The 14,847-nt window shown below is 35.1% G+C and overlaps 1 protein-coding gene across 2 annotated transcripts; it reads left to right on the top strand.

Annotated features, from left to right (window-relative positions):
- Positions 1-5,335: 5,335 nt before the first annotated feature.
- On the top strand, positions 5,336-14,742 carry LOC127255534 (uncharacterized). 2 transcript variants are annotated; one of them, XM_051281108.1, is made up of 10 exons: positions 5,336-6,925; positions 8,061-8,534; positions 8,644-8,945; positions 10,151-10,873; positions 10,970-11,230; positions 11,335-11,496; positions 11,599-12,525; positions 13,381-13,596; positions 13,754-14,014; positions 14,154-14,742. In XM_051281108.1, the coding sequence occupies exons 1-10, from the start codon at positions 5,554-5,556 to the stop codon at positions 14,505-14,507; spliced, it is 5,052 nt and encodes a 1,683-aa protein (XP_051137065.1). In that variant the 5' UTR covers positions 5,336-5,553; the 3' UTR covers positions 14,508-14,742. The 2 variants fall into 2 exon arrangements, with proteins under 2 accessions (XP_051137065.1, XP_051137064.1); XM_051281107.1 differs by having other exon boundaries at positions 10,952-11,230.
- Positions 14,743-14,847: the final 105 nt, after the last annotated feature.

The raw sequence follows: 14,847 nt of genomic DNA, 5'->3' as shown, positions 1-14,847 counted from the left end.
TCAAACATACGCACCCTATAAGAGTAAATAGCTTTATATTATGTCTTTATTTGTAGAATTGGTTTTTGGAGAGGATATTTGGAAGTACAATATCAATTCATATATCCTAGATGATCAAAAGTAAGAAATGATTTATTTAACTTGATTTTGATCAACAATTTTCATTATCTTTGATATTTTTTGGTATTGTGGAATTTTTACTAACTTATTTATTTGAGTTCTTGAATCTTATTCATTGGTGTTTTGAAATAATTGTTTGTTGTTAGATCTTTTGCACTTAGAATTTGATTTTTGTAATTAGTGTGAAGTTTTTTTATAGTTCATTATTGAAGTTATATTTAATTGTATAAATTTGATTGATATAATAAATTTTTCTTTGGGCCAAATGATAGAACTCATTATTTTCAGGCAAAATAGTAAAAATATATGTTTGTGGTTTTTCGAATTCACTGAAAATCCCCTGTCATTCTAAAATTCCAAAAAATCTGATTATAAAATGTTGCACACTCGCTCATCCCCTCTAAATTCTAATAACAAACATTAAATTTTATCATATTTAAAGTTATGTCATTATTTATATTTTTTCTAATTTACTTTACCTCTCATATTTTTTCTTTTCAAACATCCACTCTCATTTTCTTGTTTATTCTCCTTCCAGACATTCACTCTCATTATTATTATTTTTTTTCCTTCTTTTTTCTCAATTCTTCTTCAAGTGAAGAGATTATTTTTTATTTTTTTTTTTCAATTTTTTTCTTCAACGAATCAGATTCTTTCTTTGTTTTTTTTTCCAATTTTTTTTTCTTCATTTTGCTTCCCCAATTCTTCTTCAGGTGAATAGGTTAATTTTTTTTCTTTTTTTCCCCTATTTTCTTCATTCAACTCCTTCTCCAATTCTTCTTCAGACGAACCAGGTTCTTTTTTTTCTTTTTTTCCAATCTCTTTTTTCTTTATTCTTCTTCAATTTTCTTTAGGTGCACCAGTTCTTTTTCTTTTTCTTCTCCTTCCCCTATTCTTCTTCAAGCCCACCATTTCTTTTTTTCTGTTTTTTTTTCTCAATTTTTTTTCTTCCTTATTCTTCCCCAATTCCTCTTCAAACACACCAAGTTCAAGAACCAGCGGTGTGAACCAGATATTTATCACTTTATGTGTTCGAATCAACGAATAAAAGAAGGGGAAGGAGAGAGGAGAGTAGAGAGAATGGGAAGAAGAGAAAGTGCTCGGAGGGTTATTTTAGTAACTTCATAGAGATGTTGATTACTTTCCGGATAAAAATCGCATTTGAAGCGCGTTACATACACTCTCAGTTAAGTCCTAATAGAATGGAGGTTTTACGGATCGTTTCATGGAGTTTTAAAACCAAATGGATTTTTCAGCAAATTCAACAAACTACAAGGGGATTTTATGCTATTTTACCTTATTTTTATCATTTACGTTGAAGGAGTTTACAATATAAAACATTCTCAGTATTCAACTTCATTATTTCCATGGTTCTGTTATTCTTTTTATGAATCTTTTGTTCAATTTGTACAAATAAAGAACTTTTGGTAAAGAAAATTTTCAGGGGACAATCCAATTTTGTGATTTACATATAATCGCACTAGTACATGTTTTGTTTTCTTGGTGTAACCATATGCAAGAGTTCTCATGTAATCTGAAAATTTTCATTTTTATTGTATTAATTTACCTATTTTCATCCTTTGTTATTATTTGGAAAAACAAACAATGTAATTAAAAACTATTTACGTAAATATAACTTTTTGGATAATTGGCTGACAAAAGTATAAATACAATATTCCATCCGTTTCGTAAAATAACACATTTAGGGTCCGACATAGAAATTTAAAAAATAAATATTTTATTAATAAAGTGAGAAAAGTAATAAAAAATATTGAAGATATTTTTAGAAATTTAGTTAAAAAATAAAGAGAGACGGTAATAAAGGACATTTGTTATGAATAAATTTTAAATAAATGGTGTCAGTTATGGTGCTTGTAGGCATTACAAATTAAATGCCTAAATTGAATTAAATATCATATATATTGGAAGAACATAAAATTATGATATAATAAATGTGTGATATTTAATTATGCATATGTGTTAAATTTTGTAGAATAAATATCAGCCATTAACGCAAAAATCTGTTTAAAGAATATATCATACAAATATCACGTTTATAAATAGAGTCATAATAAATTTGACAACAAAATAAATTAATCTCGTCAATAAAGGAAGTATTTAAATTAATATCTTCCAAAAAAGGAAATGATATAAAGATCTCGGCGAGAGAGGAAGACGCATAATCAAATCTTTCAAGAATGAAAAACGACATCCGATGAAAAATGAAAGATTATAAAATCTTCATATTGGCCAATCAGAATGCACCACATGACATCATTAAAAAAGGAAGCCGAGACCACCCATTCCCTATAAATAGAGGTCATAACCAATTCATTTGACACACCTAAGTTACATGTAGGATTTAAGCAAATGGGTAAATCTTTAGACTCTCTCTATATTGTTTTTCATGTTTTCCGTGCCATTTGAAACGTTTTTCGTCGAAAGTCATTTATTTGGACAAATGATCCAATATTGGTTAACGAATTGATGGAGTTAACGTTCTTCGTCGTATGCCCAAGCCGAAGGATCAAAGCTCCAAAAGCCGTTGAAGAATTCGTCAAAGCCAAGAAAGAGCCTCCAAAGTTCATCCCAAAGTTTTAAGACGTTCGTCGCGTTCTTCGTCAAAACCATCAACCTGGCCCTCTTCGATCCAAAAGTCAAATGGACACGCCGCCAAATTGTTACAGAGCACCAAATCCACCTCCTCACAGATCAAAGTCTCGGATCGTCCAAAGAAGATATCAAATTCAAAGCTAATGATCAAATTCGTCTACATGGAGACCAAAGCCCTTCAAAAGTCGACAAAGTCAAATCAAAGCTCAAATCCGCCAACAAACTACATTAAAGATCAAAGCCCTCCAAAATCCGGCAAAGCCAAACCAAAGATCAAAGCCTTGGATCATCCAAAGAAGACATCAAATCCAAAGCCGACGATCAAATCGCCCACACGGAGACCAAAGCTCTCCAAAAGCCAACAAAGACAAACCAAAGATGAAAGTCTCGGATTATCTAAAGAAAACATTAATCTAAAGTCGACGATCAAATCGCCCGCACATAGACCAAAGCCCTCCAAAATCCGGCAAAGCCAAATCGAAGGCCAAATCTCTTCGAATTAAAGAAGCCATTCAAATCCAAGTTGAAAAACAAATCGACCCGTAAAGAGAATCAAATGACCAAACTAGAGAATATGACCCGCTTTAAATCCAAATTAAATATAATTTGTACAAAGTTTATATTTATTAAAAATAACACAATTTTTTGTCTACAATGCTGATTTAAAAAAATCAAGCTCACCTTATTGTGATCTTACAACATCGTTCAAGTTCTTAGAAAATATCGTTCAATTGTTTTGATAGCATCAATCAAAAGTTCAAATAGCACAAGATATATACTTTATAGAGCACAATATATACTTTATAGAATACTTCTTTATAGCATGAGACGTATTTATATAGAACATTAACATATTTTTGTAGAACACTAAACATATTTATGTACAACAACGTATATACTTTTCTAGAACATCGGTTTGAAAAACAAACAGATAGCACATAACTCTTATTTTAAGAGAACGATGCTATCTGCACTAAAGATTGAAGCTTTATGGTATTCATTATGTGTTTTTGGAGAAAATTAGCACAAGGCTGACATTTAAGGCATAATTGCTATACCGAAGCGTATATAAATAGTTGAGTAATAGTTACATGTTCATTTTTTTATTTTGCTAAAATTAGTAATGTAATAAATTTCATGAACATATTTAAAAGAGAAATAGGAATAAATTTAGTAGAGGAAAAATTATTTAGGGCAGTTGCCAAATCAGTACAAAAGATTAAAACAAACAACCTATTTTTCATGTGGCAAAACACATAGCTGTATTATATAAAAATATGAGTTGTAGTTATATATTATATTGTCTTGTATATATATATTTAGTGGGTTGAAATCAATAGTGTATTGTATTGTATACTGTATTATATAGAAGTATGAGTTGTATAGTTATATATTATGTTGTATTGTATATACTTTATTGTATTGTATATACTTCATTTGTCTCTCAAGTAAGTATCTGTTTATTTTTTTCACATAGTTTAAAGTATATTAGTATTATATTGACATGCAATAAGAATAAAGTAAAAGTGATTAAAATAATTTTGTATTGTATGATGTAAAGGTAATGACATTCGTGTAATATATTGTAAGTCGTAAAGGTATTTGTAATGTTAGGTATATAGTACAGTTACTTAAAAAAAATGAATACTTAGTTATCTAGCGGAGCAAAATAGAAAAATAAATAGTTTGTTAAGGGACGAAGTAAATATATATTTAATGGGTTGAAATCAATAATATATTGTGTTGTATATTGTATTATTATGTACCGGGTCAACATGAAACTGAAGCATTATTTAGAAAAGCCTCAGATCATCTGTTGAGCTTAATCCTGACCCTAAATCTTGTATCAATAATTTTAAGATTAAAAATTATAATTAAAATGAATGATTTTGATTGGATTTAACCATAGTTAATTCAAAAGCCTCAGATCATCTGTTGAGCTTAATCCTGACCCTAAATCTTGTATCAATAATTTTAAGATTAAAAATTATAATTAAAATGAATGATTTTGATTGGATTTAACCATAGTTAATTCAGATCAATCTGAATCATTGTTTAGAAAGGTCCCAGATCATATGTTGAGGTGTAATCCTACCCTAAATCTTGTATCAATAATTTTAAAATAAAAAAGTATAATTAAAATGAATAGTTTTGATTGGTTCAGTCAGAGTTAATTCAACATGAGATCAATCTGAATTTAATAACTATCTATTTTATCTATTGCACATACTTTTTTAACTACATATATTTGCACAAATATCATTCAATTACAGTTAAATTCAGAAAGATGAATTTATCATTTAACTCAAAATACATTAATTATTATTAAAATCAGTTATTTTTAAACACGTCAAAAACAAATATAACTGTCGTTTTGAAAGAATGTAAAATTTATAAATAAGAAATTATGAAATACACATAAAAGAAAACAAAAATAAAATTGAGAACTAGACAATATATTTGTCGAGATAATTGACCCAACAAAATTAGACATAATATATATTACGTAATAATCAATTGTAAAATAGGTAACAAGAATATAAAGAAATGCAGATAAAAAAATAAAAAACAATAAAGAAATGATAAAATCAAGAAAGAGGAGATGAGAATTGAGAAGAGAAGGAGAGGAGAAGAGGCGAAGGTAGACGAATACACCCCAAAGCAAAGCAAAACCTAACTGCAGGCAGGCAGGGCAGGCAGCAAACACACACACAGATACATACACACATACAGAGAGAGAGAGAGAGAGCCCATTCCATTTTCTTGCCATATCCCTCCCGTATCGTCCGTCATCTGTCTGTTTCCTTCCCATCGGGGGCGATGAAACACCATCAACAATCCCAGAACGACGTCGCCGTCTCCTCCTCCGACGCCGCCTTCACCTCCCTGGCAGTGCCGCTCGCCTCCCATCGTGCATCGGACAAGCCCCCCTCCATGCCCGTCGAGGATCCGCTGCGCGATGCCTCCCCCTCCCTCGCCTCCACCGCCTCCTCCGACTCCGTCGTCGTCGACCGGAGGACCGATTATTCCGCCGTCTGCAAATGGACTATCGCCAATTTCCCAAGAATCAAATCGCGGGCACTCTGGAGTAAATACTTCGAAGTCGGGGGTTTCGATTGCCGCCTGCTGATTTACCCTAAAGGGGATTCCCAGGCGCTCCCGGGCTATCTCTCTATTTATCTACAGATTATCGACCCGCGAAACACAGCTTCCTCTAAGTGGGATTGCTTCGCAAGTTATCGTCTTGCCATTGATAATCTTTCGGACCCGTCCAAGTGCGTGCACAGGGACAGCTGGCATCGATTCTCCTCCAAGAAGAAGTCCCATGGATGGTGCGATTTCGCCTCTCTCAATTCTCTTCTAGACCCCAGGATTGGCTTCCTCCACTCATCCAATGACTGCATTCTCATCACCGCCGATATATTGATTCTTCACGAGTCCTTTTCCTTCTCGCGCGACAATCACGATTTGCAGTCGAATAATGCGTCTGTGACGGGCGGAGGAGGCGTTATTGGCCCTGTGGTTGGGGACGTCTTGAGTGGGAAGTTCACTTGGAAAGTGCATAATTTCACCTTGTTTAAGGAGATGATAAAAACTCAGAAAATAATGAGCCCTGTTTTCCCAGCTGGGGAGTGTAACTTGCGCATTAGTGTGTACCAGAGTGTCGTCAATGGTGTGGAGTATCTGTCTATGTGTTTGGAGAGCAAGGACACTGAGAAGAACTCACTGACAACGGATAGGAGTTGCTGGTGTTTGTTTAGGATGTCAGTGTTGAATCAGAAGCAGAAACCGGGTAATGGGAACCCCGTGCACCGGGATAGCTATGGCCGCTTTGCGGCAGACAATAAGAGCGGAGACAACACAAGTTTGGGCTGGAATGACTATATGAAAATGTCGGATTTCTTGGGGCCTGAGGCGGGATTCTTGGTGGACGACACTGCTGTTTTCAGCACATCTTTCCATGTTATTAAGGAGCTGAGCAGTTTCTCCAAGAGTGGCACACTTGTAGGTGGAAGAAATGGGGGGAATCAGAGGAAGTCTGATAGTTATATGGGAAAGTTTACATGGAGAATTGAGAATTTTACCAGGTTGAAGGATCTTTTGAAAAAGAGGAAAATTACTGGGCTTTGCATTAAGAGTAGGAGGTTTCAGATTGGAAATCGGGATTGTCGCCTCATTGTTTACCCTAGAGGTACGTCGTAACACTTGTAGGCACAATTGAAGAGGCTTAGATAAGGAAATATGTTAAGGATTTATACTGGCATTTCTTATAGTCCTCTTTGTGAATCATATGTTTCATTAGCCCGATTTCACTATTTTGTTTTCATGTGCTATGCATTCTCTGCTTTTCTGTTAGTGTATTTAAGTGGGTTTCTGTGTTCATTACGTCACGAAAAGCTTTATACTATTTATGTCAAAAGAATAGAGTTGTTGACCCTTTTTAGGAAATGAAATATTAAATGGGATGATACTGTGTCAGTGAAATGTGAAGTTCTGTTGCCAGTTACTTGGAAAATTTTCACTGTATAGAAGATATCTTATTCTCTGATCTCAAGATGAAAAGATTTAGACTTGCATAAAACGTGTGAAATCTACTAAATGTAGTTACAGTTGAATCCCTTATGAAATGTTGAGATAAATATAAGACTTATTGCAATCAAAGTATGTAATTATACATCGTAACCTTACTGATCAATGCGGACTGTAGTTAAGTTGCTTATGCTTATTGTTGTGAGGTTGATCAATTACACCTTTCTATCTTGAGACGGAAAGATTTAGATTTGTATCAAATGTGTGAAAGCTACTAAATCTAACTACAGTTTAACCCTTTATGTAATGTTGAGGTAAGTATAAGGCTTATTTCAATCAAATGATGTAATTACAATGCGGGCAATAGTAAAGCTTCTCATGCTTCTTGTTGTGAGGTTGATCAATTGCACTATCGATTTTTGCTGTTGGCCTAATTATGATTAAATGTTTTAGGAAGAAGCAGTTGGGCATTGTCATTGTTAGACTGTAGTCTGCTATATATGTTGAGGTGCACTTGTCGATTGAGTTGATGTATTTATTATATAAATTAAGGATTTAAATTGTTAAAAGAAGAAATGTATGTTTGTGGATATGATGTGTCTCAGTATAACATATTGCATCATATATTGGAAATGTACATAGGAAATGAACAGGATGAAGAAATGGATGTAGGGATTTTGAATATTAGCTTTAGAATCAATTTCTGGTGAAGGTGCTTTTAAATTAATATGAGATTTGCTCGCGTCCAATTTATGCTTCTGACCTTACAATCACTTATTCATGCTTGCTGGTATCAGGGCAGTCTCAGCCTCCGTGCCACCTATCAGTGTTTCTTGAGGTGACAGACTCTCGAGCAAATGGCAATGATTGGAGTTGTTTTGTGAGCCATCGCTTGGCAGTTTTGAACCAAAGAATGGAAGAAAAATCTGTTACAAAGGAATCTCAAAACCGTTACTCCAAGGCGGCAAAGGATTGGGGTTGGAGAGAGTTTGTGACACTTACTAGCCTTTTTGACCAGGATTCGGGATTTCTTGTTCAGGATACTGTTGTCTTCACTGCTGAGGTTCTTATATTGAAAGAAACATCCATAATTCAGGATTTTAATGACCAAGCATCTAGTTCAGGTGATACATCTTCTCAGTCGGAGGGAGATGAGAAGAAGATTTCATTCACATGGAAAGTGGAGAATTTTTTGTCCTTCAAGGAAATAATGGAGACTAGAAAAATATTTAGCAAGTTCTTTCAAGCTAGTGGATGTGAGCTTCGGATTGGTGGGTGACTCATTAACCGCTTCTATTTTTACATTCTAACTGTTGCAGCAGCTATTTATAACATTGGATGTTTCATTCTAATTTTTTGCTGCTCCCTTTGGTTGTGCAGGAGTATACGAGTCTTTTGATACTATATGTATATATTTGGAGAGTGACCAATCAGTTGGAAGTGACTCCGAGAAAAACTTCTGGGTCAGATACAGGATGGCTATAGTGAATCAAAAAACTCCATCTAAAACAGTTTGGAAGGAGTCTTCCATTTGTACAAAGACATGGAACAATTCTGTTCTCCAATTTATGAAGGTATCTGACATGTTAGAAGCCGATTCAGGATTTATTATGCGTGACACAGTTGTGTTTGCTTGTGAGATCCTGGACTGCTGCCCATGGTTTGAGTTTTCGGACTTGGAGGTTAGTCAGCCAAACTATTTCTCTGGATCTGCTAGTCTTCATAATTGCCTAAGTGTTACCTGTATTGCATATTTGCATTGGACCAGTGGAATTCATTCTTTTTCTAAACAAAGATGTGGTCTTGTTTATTCTGGCTTTACATATGAAGAAAATTTATGTTGCTCAGGTCTCTTTTTGTCTTTGATAGGTTTTGCGTTCTGGCCAACGGAACTTCTGTTGCACCTTTACTCTTATGCCCTTATGTATTATGATAACAATTTAACATGTATTGTTTCTGACCTCAACCAAAATGCTAGTTTCAACGACGAAGTGAAGAACATGGCCGTGCTAATCTCTTTTGTTCCATTCAGAAATGGATATGCCTTCAAATTTCAAAATTCTTGATTCTTGCGGTTGTCAATAGCGTGCTCCAGTCTGCCGCATCCTCTGCTCTGCGATGTTGTATTTATGCAGTAGCGGAAAAAGTTCTATGTTTGTTTTTATATGTAAGACTGTATATTTATACAAGAGTACGGAAAAATGAATGAAGACGAAGAGGAGAAGCAGAGAAGTATCTATACAAGAGTAGTAGGGGGAAGATGAAAACAAGGAAGAAAAGTATTTATCATACTTGGAATCTAATTTAATTTTGATTATCTATTTATCAAAATAATAGTGATTTAATTATTTTTGCTTATGTAACTATCTAGTAACTATGACTATCTATTTTTCTGATATTTTATGGTTTGAATGATAGTTATGAGATTAATTTATAAATTTTTCTTATGCAATTTTATTGTACTTTTACATATATAATAACTTCTATAGTTATATTTTTAATTTTTGAGATGACCATTCTGCTGTAGCATTTTAGAGGTTGACTTTTATTTAATGCTATTCGAGATTGACTACTATGTTCTTGCCCCCTATAACCTGAGTATCTGATTTCTTGATAATGAGTTGATGCATATTAGATTCAGGACTTTTCCTTGCTTACAATCCGATATATATATATACACATATATATTGTGAAGGTTTCACTTATGATTCTGAAATAAGTCTGTACAAGATATTCATTTCAATGTATGACTTTCTATTTTCATTTGGTGTAGAACTATGATTTTGACAGTCACATAATCACCATTCTCTCATTTATGCCCTGATTTAATACGCTTTTATGCAATGTTCCTGTACTAACTTTCTCTTTATTGTTTTTTTGTGGTCAGGTTTTAGCTTCTGAAGATGATCAAGATGCTCTGACAACAGACCCTGATGAACTCATTGATTCCGATGATAGTGAAGGTCTAAGTGGTGATGATGAAGACATATTCAGGAACCTGTTATCCAGGGCAGGGTTTCACCTCACTTATGGAGATAATTCTTCCCAGCCCCAGGTTACATGTAGAGAGAAACTGCTCATGGATGCTGGAGCAATAGCTGGTTTCCTGACTGGACTGCGAGTATATCTTGATGACCCTGCGAAAGTAAAGAGATTGCTGCTTCCAACAAAAATATCTAGCTGCAGTGATGGCAAAAAGACTAATAAGAGTGATGGATCATCTCCTAGTTTGATAAATTTGCTGATGGGAGTCAAAGTTTTGCAAAAAGCAATAATTGATTTACTTTTAGATATAATGGTTGAGTGTTGCCAACCTTCTGAGGGGATTTCAGGTGATGATTCCTCTGATATTAGCTCCAAACCTTCCATAGATGGCAGTGGTGCAGTTAGTCCTCTGGAATCTGATGGAAATAATGGAGCGACCGAACCCGCAGCACTCACGATAGAGGAGAGATTAGACCTAGGAGTGGGAGAATCTGCAAATGTATCAGCTGTACAAAGCTCTGATCTGAATGAGACTTGCATAAATACCAAAGCAGTTCCAGGACAGCCTATTTGTCCACCTGAGACATCTGCTGTTTCACTGGAAAACCCCTCACTTCGGTGCAAGGTATATTTCCATATGATCTAAATTAGTGAAGACTCTTAATCTTGGTTTATGAACTGATTTAGGTAACATTTGATTTAGACTAATTGGCCAGAGCAGTCAGAGGAGCTTCTTGGATTGATTGTGGACTCTTTGAGAGCTCTTGATGGAGCTGTCCCCCAAGGTTGTCCTGAGCCACGAAGGCGACCTCAATCTGCTCAAAAAACTTCCCTCGTATTAGATAAAGCTCCAAAGCATCTTCAACCAGACATAGTTGCACTAGTGCCAAAATTAGTTGAGCTGTCAGAACATCCTATCATTGCTTGTTCCCTTTTAGATCGTCTCTTGAAGGCTGACGCAGAACCTACATTACGCTTGCCGGTAAGAAATAGAAAAATTTGCATCTTGTTGCTTTGTTTGCATACTTGAGTTTGTGCATGTTAGATGACATTTATGTAATATTCAATTGCCTTTTGTTTTCCTAGGTTTTTGGGGCTCTTAGTCAGTTGGAGTGCAGCAGTGAAGTATGGGAGCGTGTTCTTTTTCAGTCATTGGAACTTTTGGAATATTCTAATGATGAACCTCTTGCAGCCACAGTGGATTTCATATTTAAAGCTGCACTAAATTGTCAACATCTTCCAGATGCCGTAAGCTAGAATCAGAGATACTAGTGTGTTATTATTATCTTTCTGATTTCTTTCTCTGCTTGTTTTTCCAAGTCATTGAAGTTTGTTGGCCTCCTGCTGCAGGTACGGGCAGTGCGAACCAGATTAAAGAAATTGGGTACGGATGTCTCTCCATGTGTCTTAGATTATCTAAGTCGGACTGTAAATAATTGTGCTGATATTGCTGAATCTATTCTTCGGGATATTGATAGCGATTATATTGTTGATAATTTCTCGCCAAACCATTGCGGGCTTTTTGTATTTGGTGAAAGCGGATCGACAACTCAAAGATTACAATCCGGTGAAGATGAAACTTCTCATGATAGTTCTCAGTTTTCCGATATCTATATTTTAATCGAAATGTTAGCCATACCTTGTCTAATGGTTGAAGCTGCCCAAACTTTTGAGAGAGCTATAGCTCGTGGGGCTTTTTTTCCTCAGTCTGTAGCAGTGACCTTGGAAAGATGTCTTTCTGGACAATTGAATTTGACTTCACAGTATGTTGCTGAGAATCTTCATCAGCCCGATATAGTTGTCGAAGGAGAATCTGTTGAACAAGTGAGAGCACATCAAGATTATTTCACTTTGGTACTTAGTCTTGCTGAGACATTGGCTCTTTCAAGAGATTCTCGGGTCAAAGGATTTGTGAAGGCCCTTTATGGTATGTTGTTCAAACAGTTTGCGGATGAGTCTCATAGATTAAGAATGTTAAAGCGACTTGTTGATCATGCTTCAACTACTGATGCGAATCGCGACATAGACTTGGAAATTTTAGCTACCTTAGCGTGCCAGGATCAGGAAACAGTAAAACCAGTTCTTAGAATGATGAGGGAGGCTGCTGATATTGCAAATGTTGATCGAGCCGAACTTTGGCATCAGTTATGTGCCTATGAAGATGATATTGCTCGCATTCGTGAAGAGAAAAAGGCTGAAGTTTCCTGTATATCTAAAGAAAAAGCTGCTTTATCTCGGAGGCTTAGTGAATCTGAGGCAACTAATAGCCGTCTCAAGGTAATGGTTTTCCTCTATAAGTGATTTACAAAGATCACTATTATGAGAATTTGTTAGATTATTCCCTAGATTCATATCTTGATATAATTAGTATTACATTTTGTGAGAAATATCGTTTGTTTGTTTTGGGTTTGGATTTTGAATAGTAAAAATTTTGAATTAAAAATAGTTGTATAATGTTATACAAATAGGTGTTGATGTGATTTTTTAATGTAAAATTAATTTTTAGTATAATATAAAAAAAAAGTACTTGATTTGATATGATGTTTTTTTGAGGAAAAAAATATAGTGAATAGTAAAAATCTTCAAAAAAATCCTCCAAACAGTGTGTTTACATGTGAGATTTTGAGGTTGATTTTACTATTCCAAAAATATTTTCCTCCAAAAACATCAAATCAAGACATATATTTATCTTTTATTATATTACAGAAAAAAATTAATTTTACATTTAAAACATCACATCAATACATATTTATATCACATCAAACAATTATTTTATTTCAAAATTTTACTATTCAAAATTAAAACTCAAAACCAAAACTTTACGACTAAACACACCCTTAGGATAAATACAAATCCAAAACTTTACAATTAAACACGTACTAGGATAAACACAAATAATAACAACTAATTTAGTATGTATGGTTGAATAATAACCACCAAATCTAAATAATATTAATTAAAATATATATGAGGATTACCAGGGTTGGATAATTAGATTTTGTTTGTTAAATAGATTCTTTTTTTGTACCTATATATATGTGTATTATCTAGTTTGCTTTTGTGTGGAAAATGATATATATTTTTTCTAAACTTTTACATAATTTATGATGCTTTTGTTACATGGCTTGCCAGTCTGAAATGAAGGCAGAGATGGATCGGTTTGCTCGGGAAAGAAAAGAACTTACAGAGCAGATGCAAGAAATCGAGAATCAACTTGAGTGGGTGCGTTCTGAAAGGGATGATGAAATTACAAAGCTTATTGCTGAGAAGAAAACTCTTCAGGATCGTCTACATGACGCAGAAGCACAGCTCTCTCAGTTGAAATCTCGAAAACGTGATGAATTGAAGGTTCGATCATTTATCAACAGCCAGGGTGTTAATTATAATGACTATATGAAAAGATTGACTGATTTGTGAATAAGGAGATTTAAAAACAAATTGGCTGCAACATTGCATCTCCTTCCTTTAGTATCAGATCTGATTATTGCATTTGTGAATATTTCAGAGAGTATTGAAGGAGAAAAATGTTCTAACCGAGAGGCTAAAGAGTGCCGAAGCAGCACGCAAAAGGTTTGATGAAGAGTTGAAAAGATTTGCAACAGAAAATGTGAGCCGAGAGGAGTTAAGAAAATCACTAGAGGACGAAGTCCGGCGGCTGACGCAAACAGTAGGAGAAACAGAAGGAGAGAAACGCGAGAAGGAGGAACAGATTGCTCGATGTGAGGCATATATTGATGGAATGGAATCCAGACTGCAGACGTGCGAGGTACTACTTTATCCTTAATCCCACTTTTGATGAAAAATAGCAGATTTCTTCAGTTCCTGAATGTTGAATATGATTTAGCCGATGAAACAACTAATCTTTGACTAGATTTTGATCTATATCTTTGTAATTTCTGTTGCAGCAATACATATGTCATCTGGAGGGTCAACTCCAGGACGAAATGACGCGGCATGCTCCACTATATGGCGCTGGCTTGGAAGCTTTATCGATGAAGGAGCTGGAGACCATAGCCCGAATCCACGAGGAAGGGCTGAGGCAAGTGCACGCCATCCAACAACGTAAAGGAAGCCCGGTTGGGAGCCCTCTGGTAGGTTCCCACACTCATGGTGCGTATCCTTCTCCCAGCCCCCCTCCTCCCGTGGCTGTTGGATTACCTTCGTCTCTGGTTCCAAATGGTGTCGGGATCCATAGTAATGGGAATGTGAACGTGAATTTGAATAGCGGTGGTAGTGTTAGCCCTTGGTTTAATCACTAGAACTGATAATAGTAACAATAATCTTCTGTCGGGCGACTAGTGGTGGCTGTGCCGCGGCCGGGCTGGGCTAGGCTGAGATATATGCTGCTGCAGTGATATAGTGTTTTTTCTTGCCATTTTGTTGGAACTGTTGGAATGCCTCAAGGTTGATTCATAAGATGTTATTATGATTGGTAGCTTTTCTAATGGCATATTTGAAAGAGTTCATTTAGTTGCAAGGCTATTTTCACTTCAACTTTTAGGCATCAAGTGCAATGGACTATCGATTGATTGTCGAAATCTTTAGTCTTGGTTATACATTATAGTAATATTTACAATAACATATCAATTTGATAGAATG

The sequence above is a fragment of the Andrographis paniculata genome, unplaced genomic scaffold, assembly GCF_009805555.1.
Source record: "Andrographis paniculata isolate CXL003 unplaced genomic scaffold, ASM980555v1 Contig54END, whole genome shotgun sequence".
In the NCBI taxonomy this organism is placed as follows: domain Eukaryota; kingdom Viridiplantae; phylum Streptophyta; class Magnoliopsida; order Lamiales; family Acanthaceae; genus Andrographis; species Andrographis paniculata.
The sequence above is the reverse complement of the archived record's forward strand: the minus strand, read 5'-3'. Positions and strand labels throughout refer to the sequence as shown.

Excerpts from the sequence above, each read along its gene's own strand:
- LOC127255534 (XM_051281107.1), top strand. The coding sequence starts at position 5,554 with ATGAAACACCATCAACAATCCCAGAACGACGTCGCCGTCTCCTCCTCC. Across the intron at positions 11,231-11,334 it reads AACCTACATTACGCTTGCCG|GTTTTTGGGGCTCTTAGTCA; the intron begins GTAAGAAATAGA and ends TTGTTTTCCTAG. Across the intron at positions 12,526-13,380 it reads CAACTAATAGCCGTCTCAAG|TCTGAAATGAAGGCAGAGAT; the intron begins GTAATGGTTTTC and ends ATGGCTTGCCAG.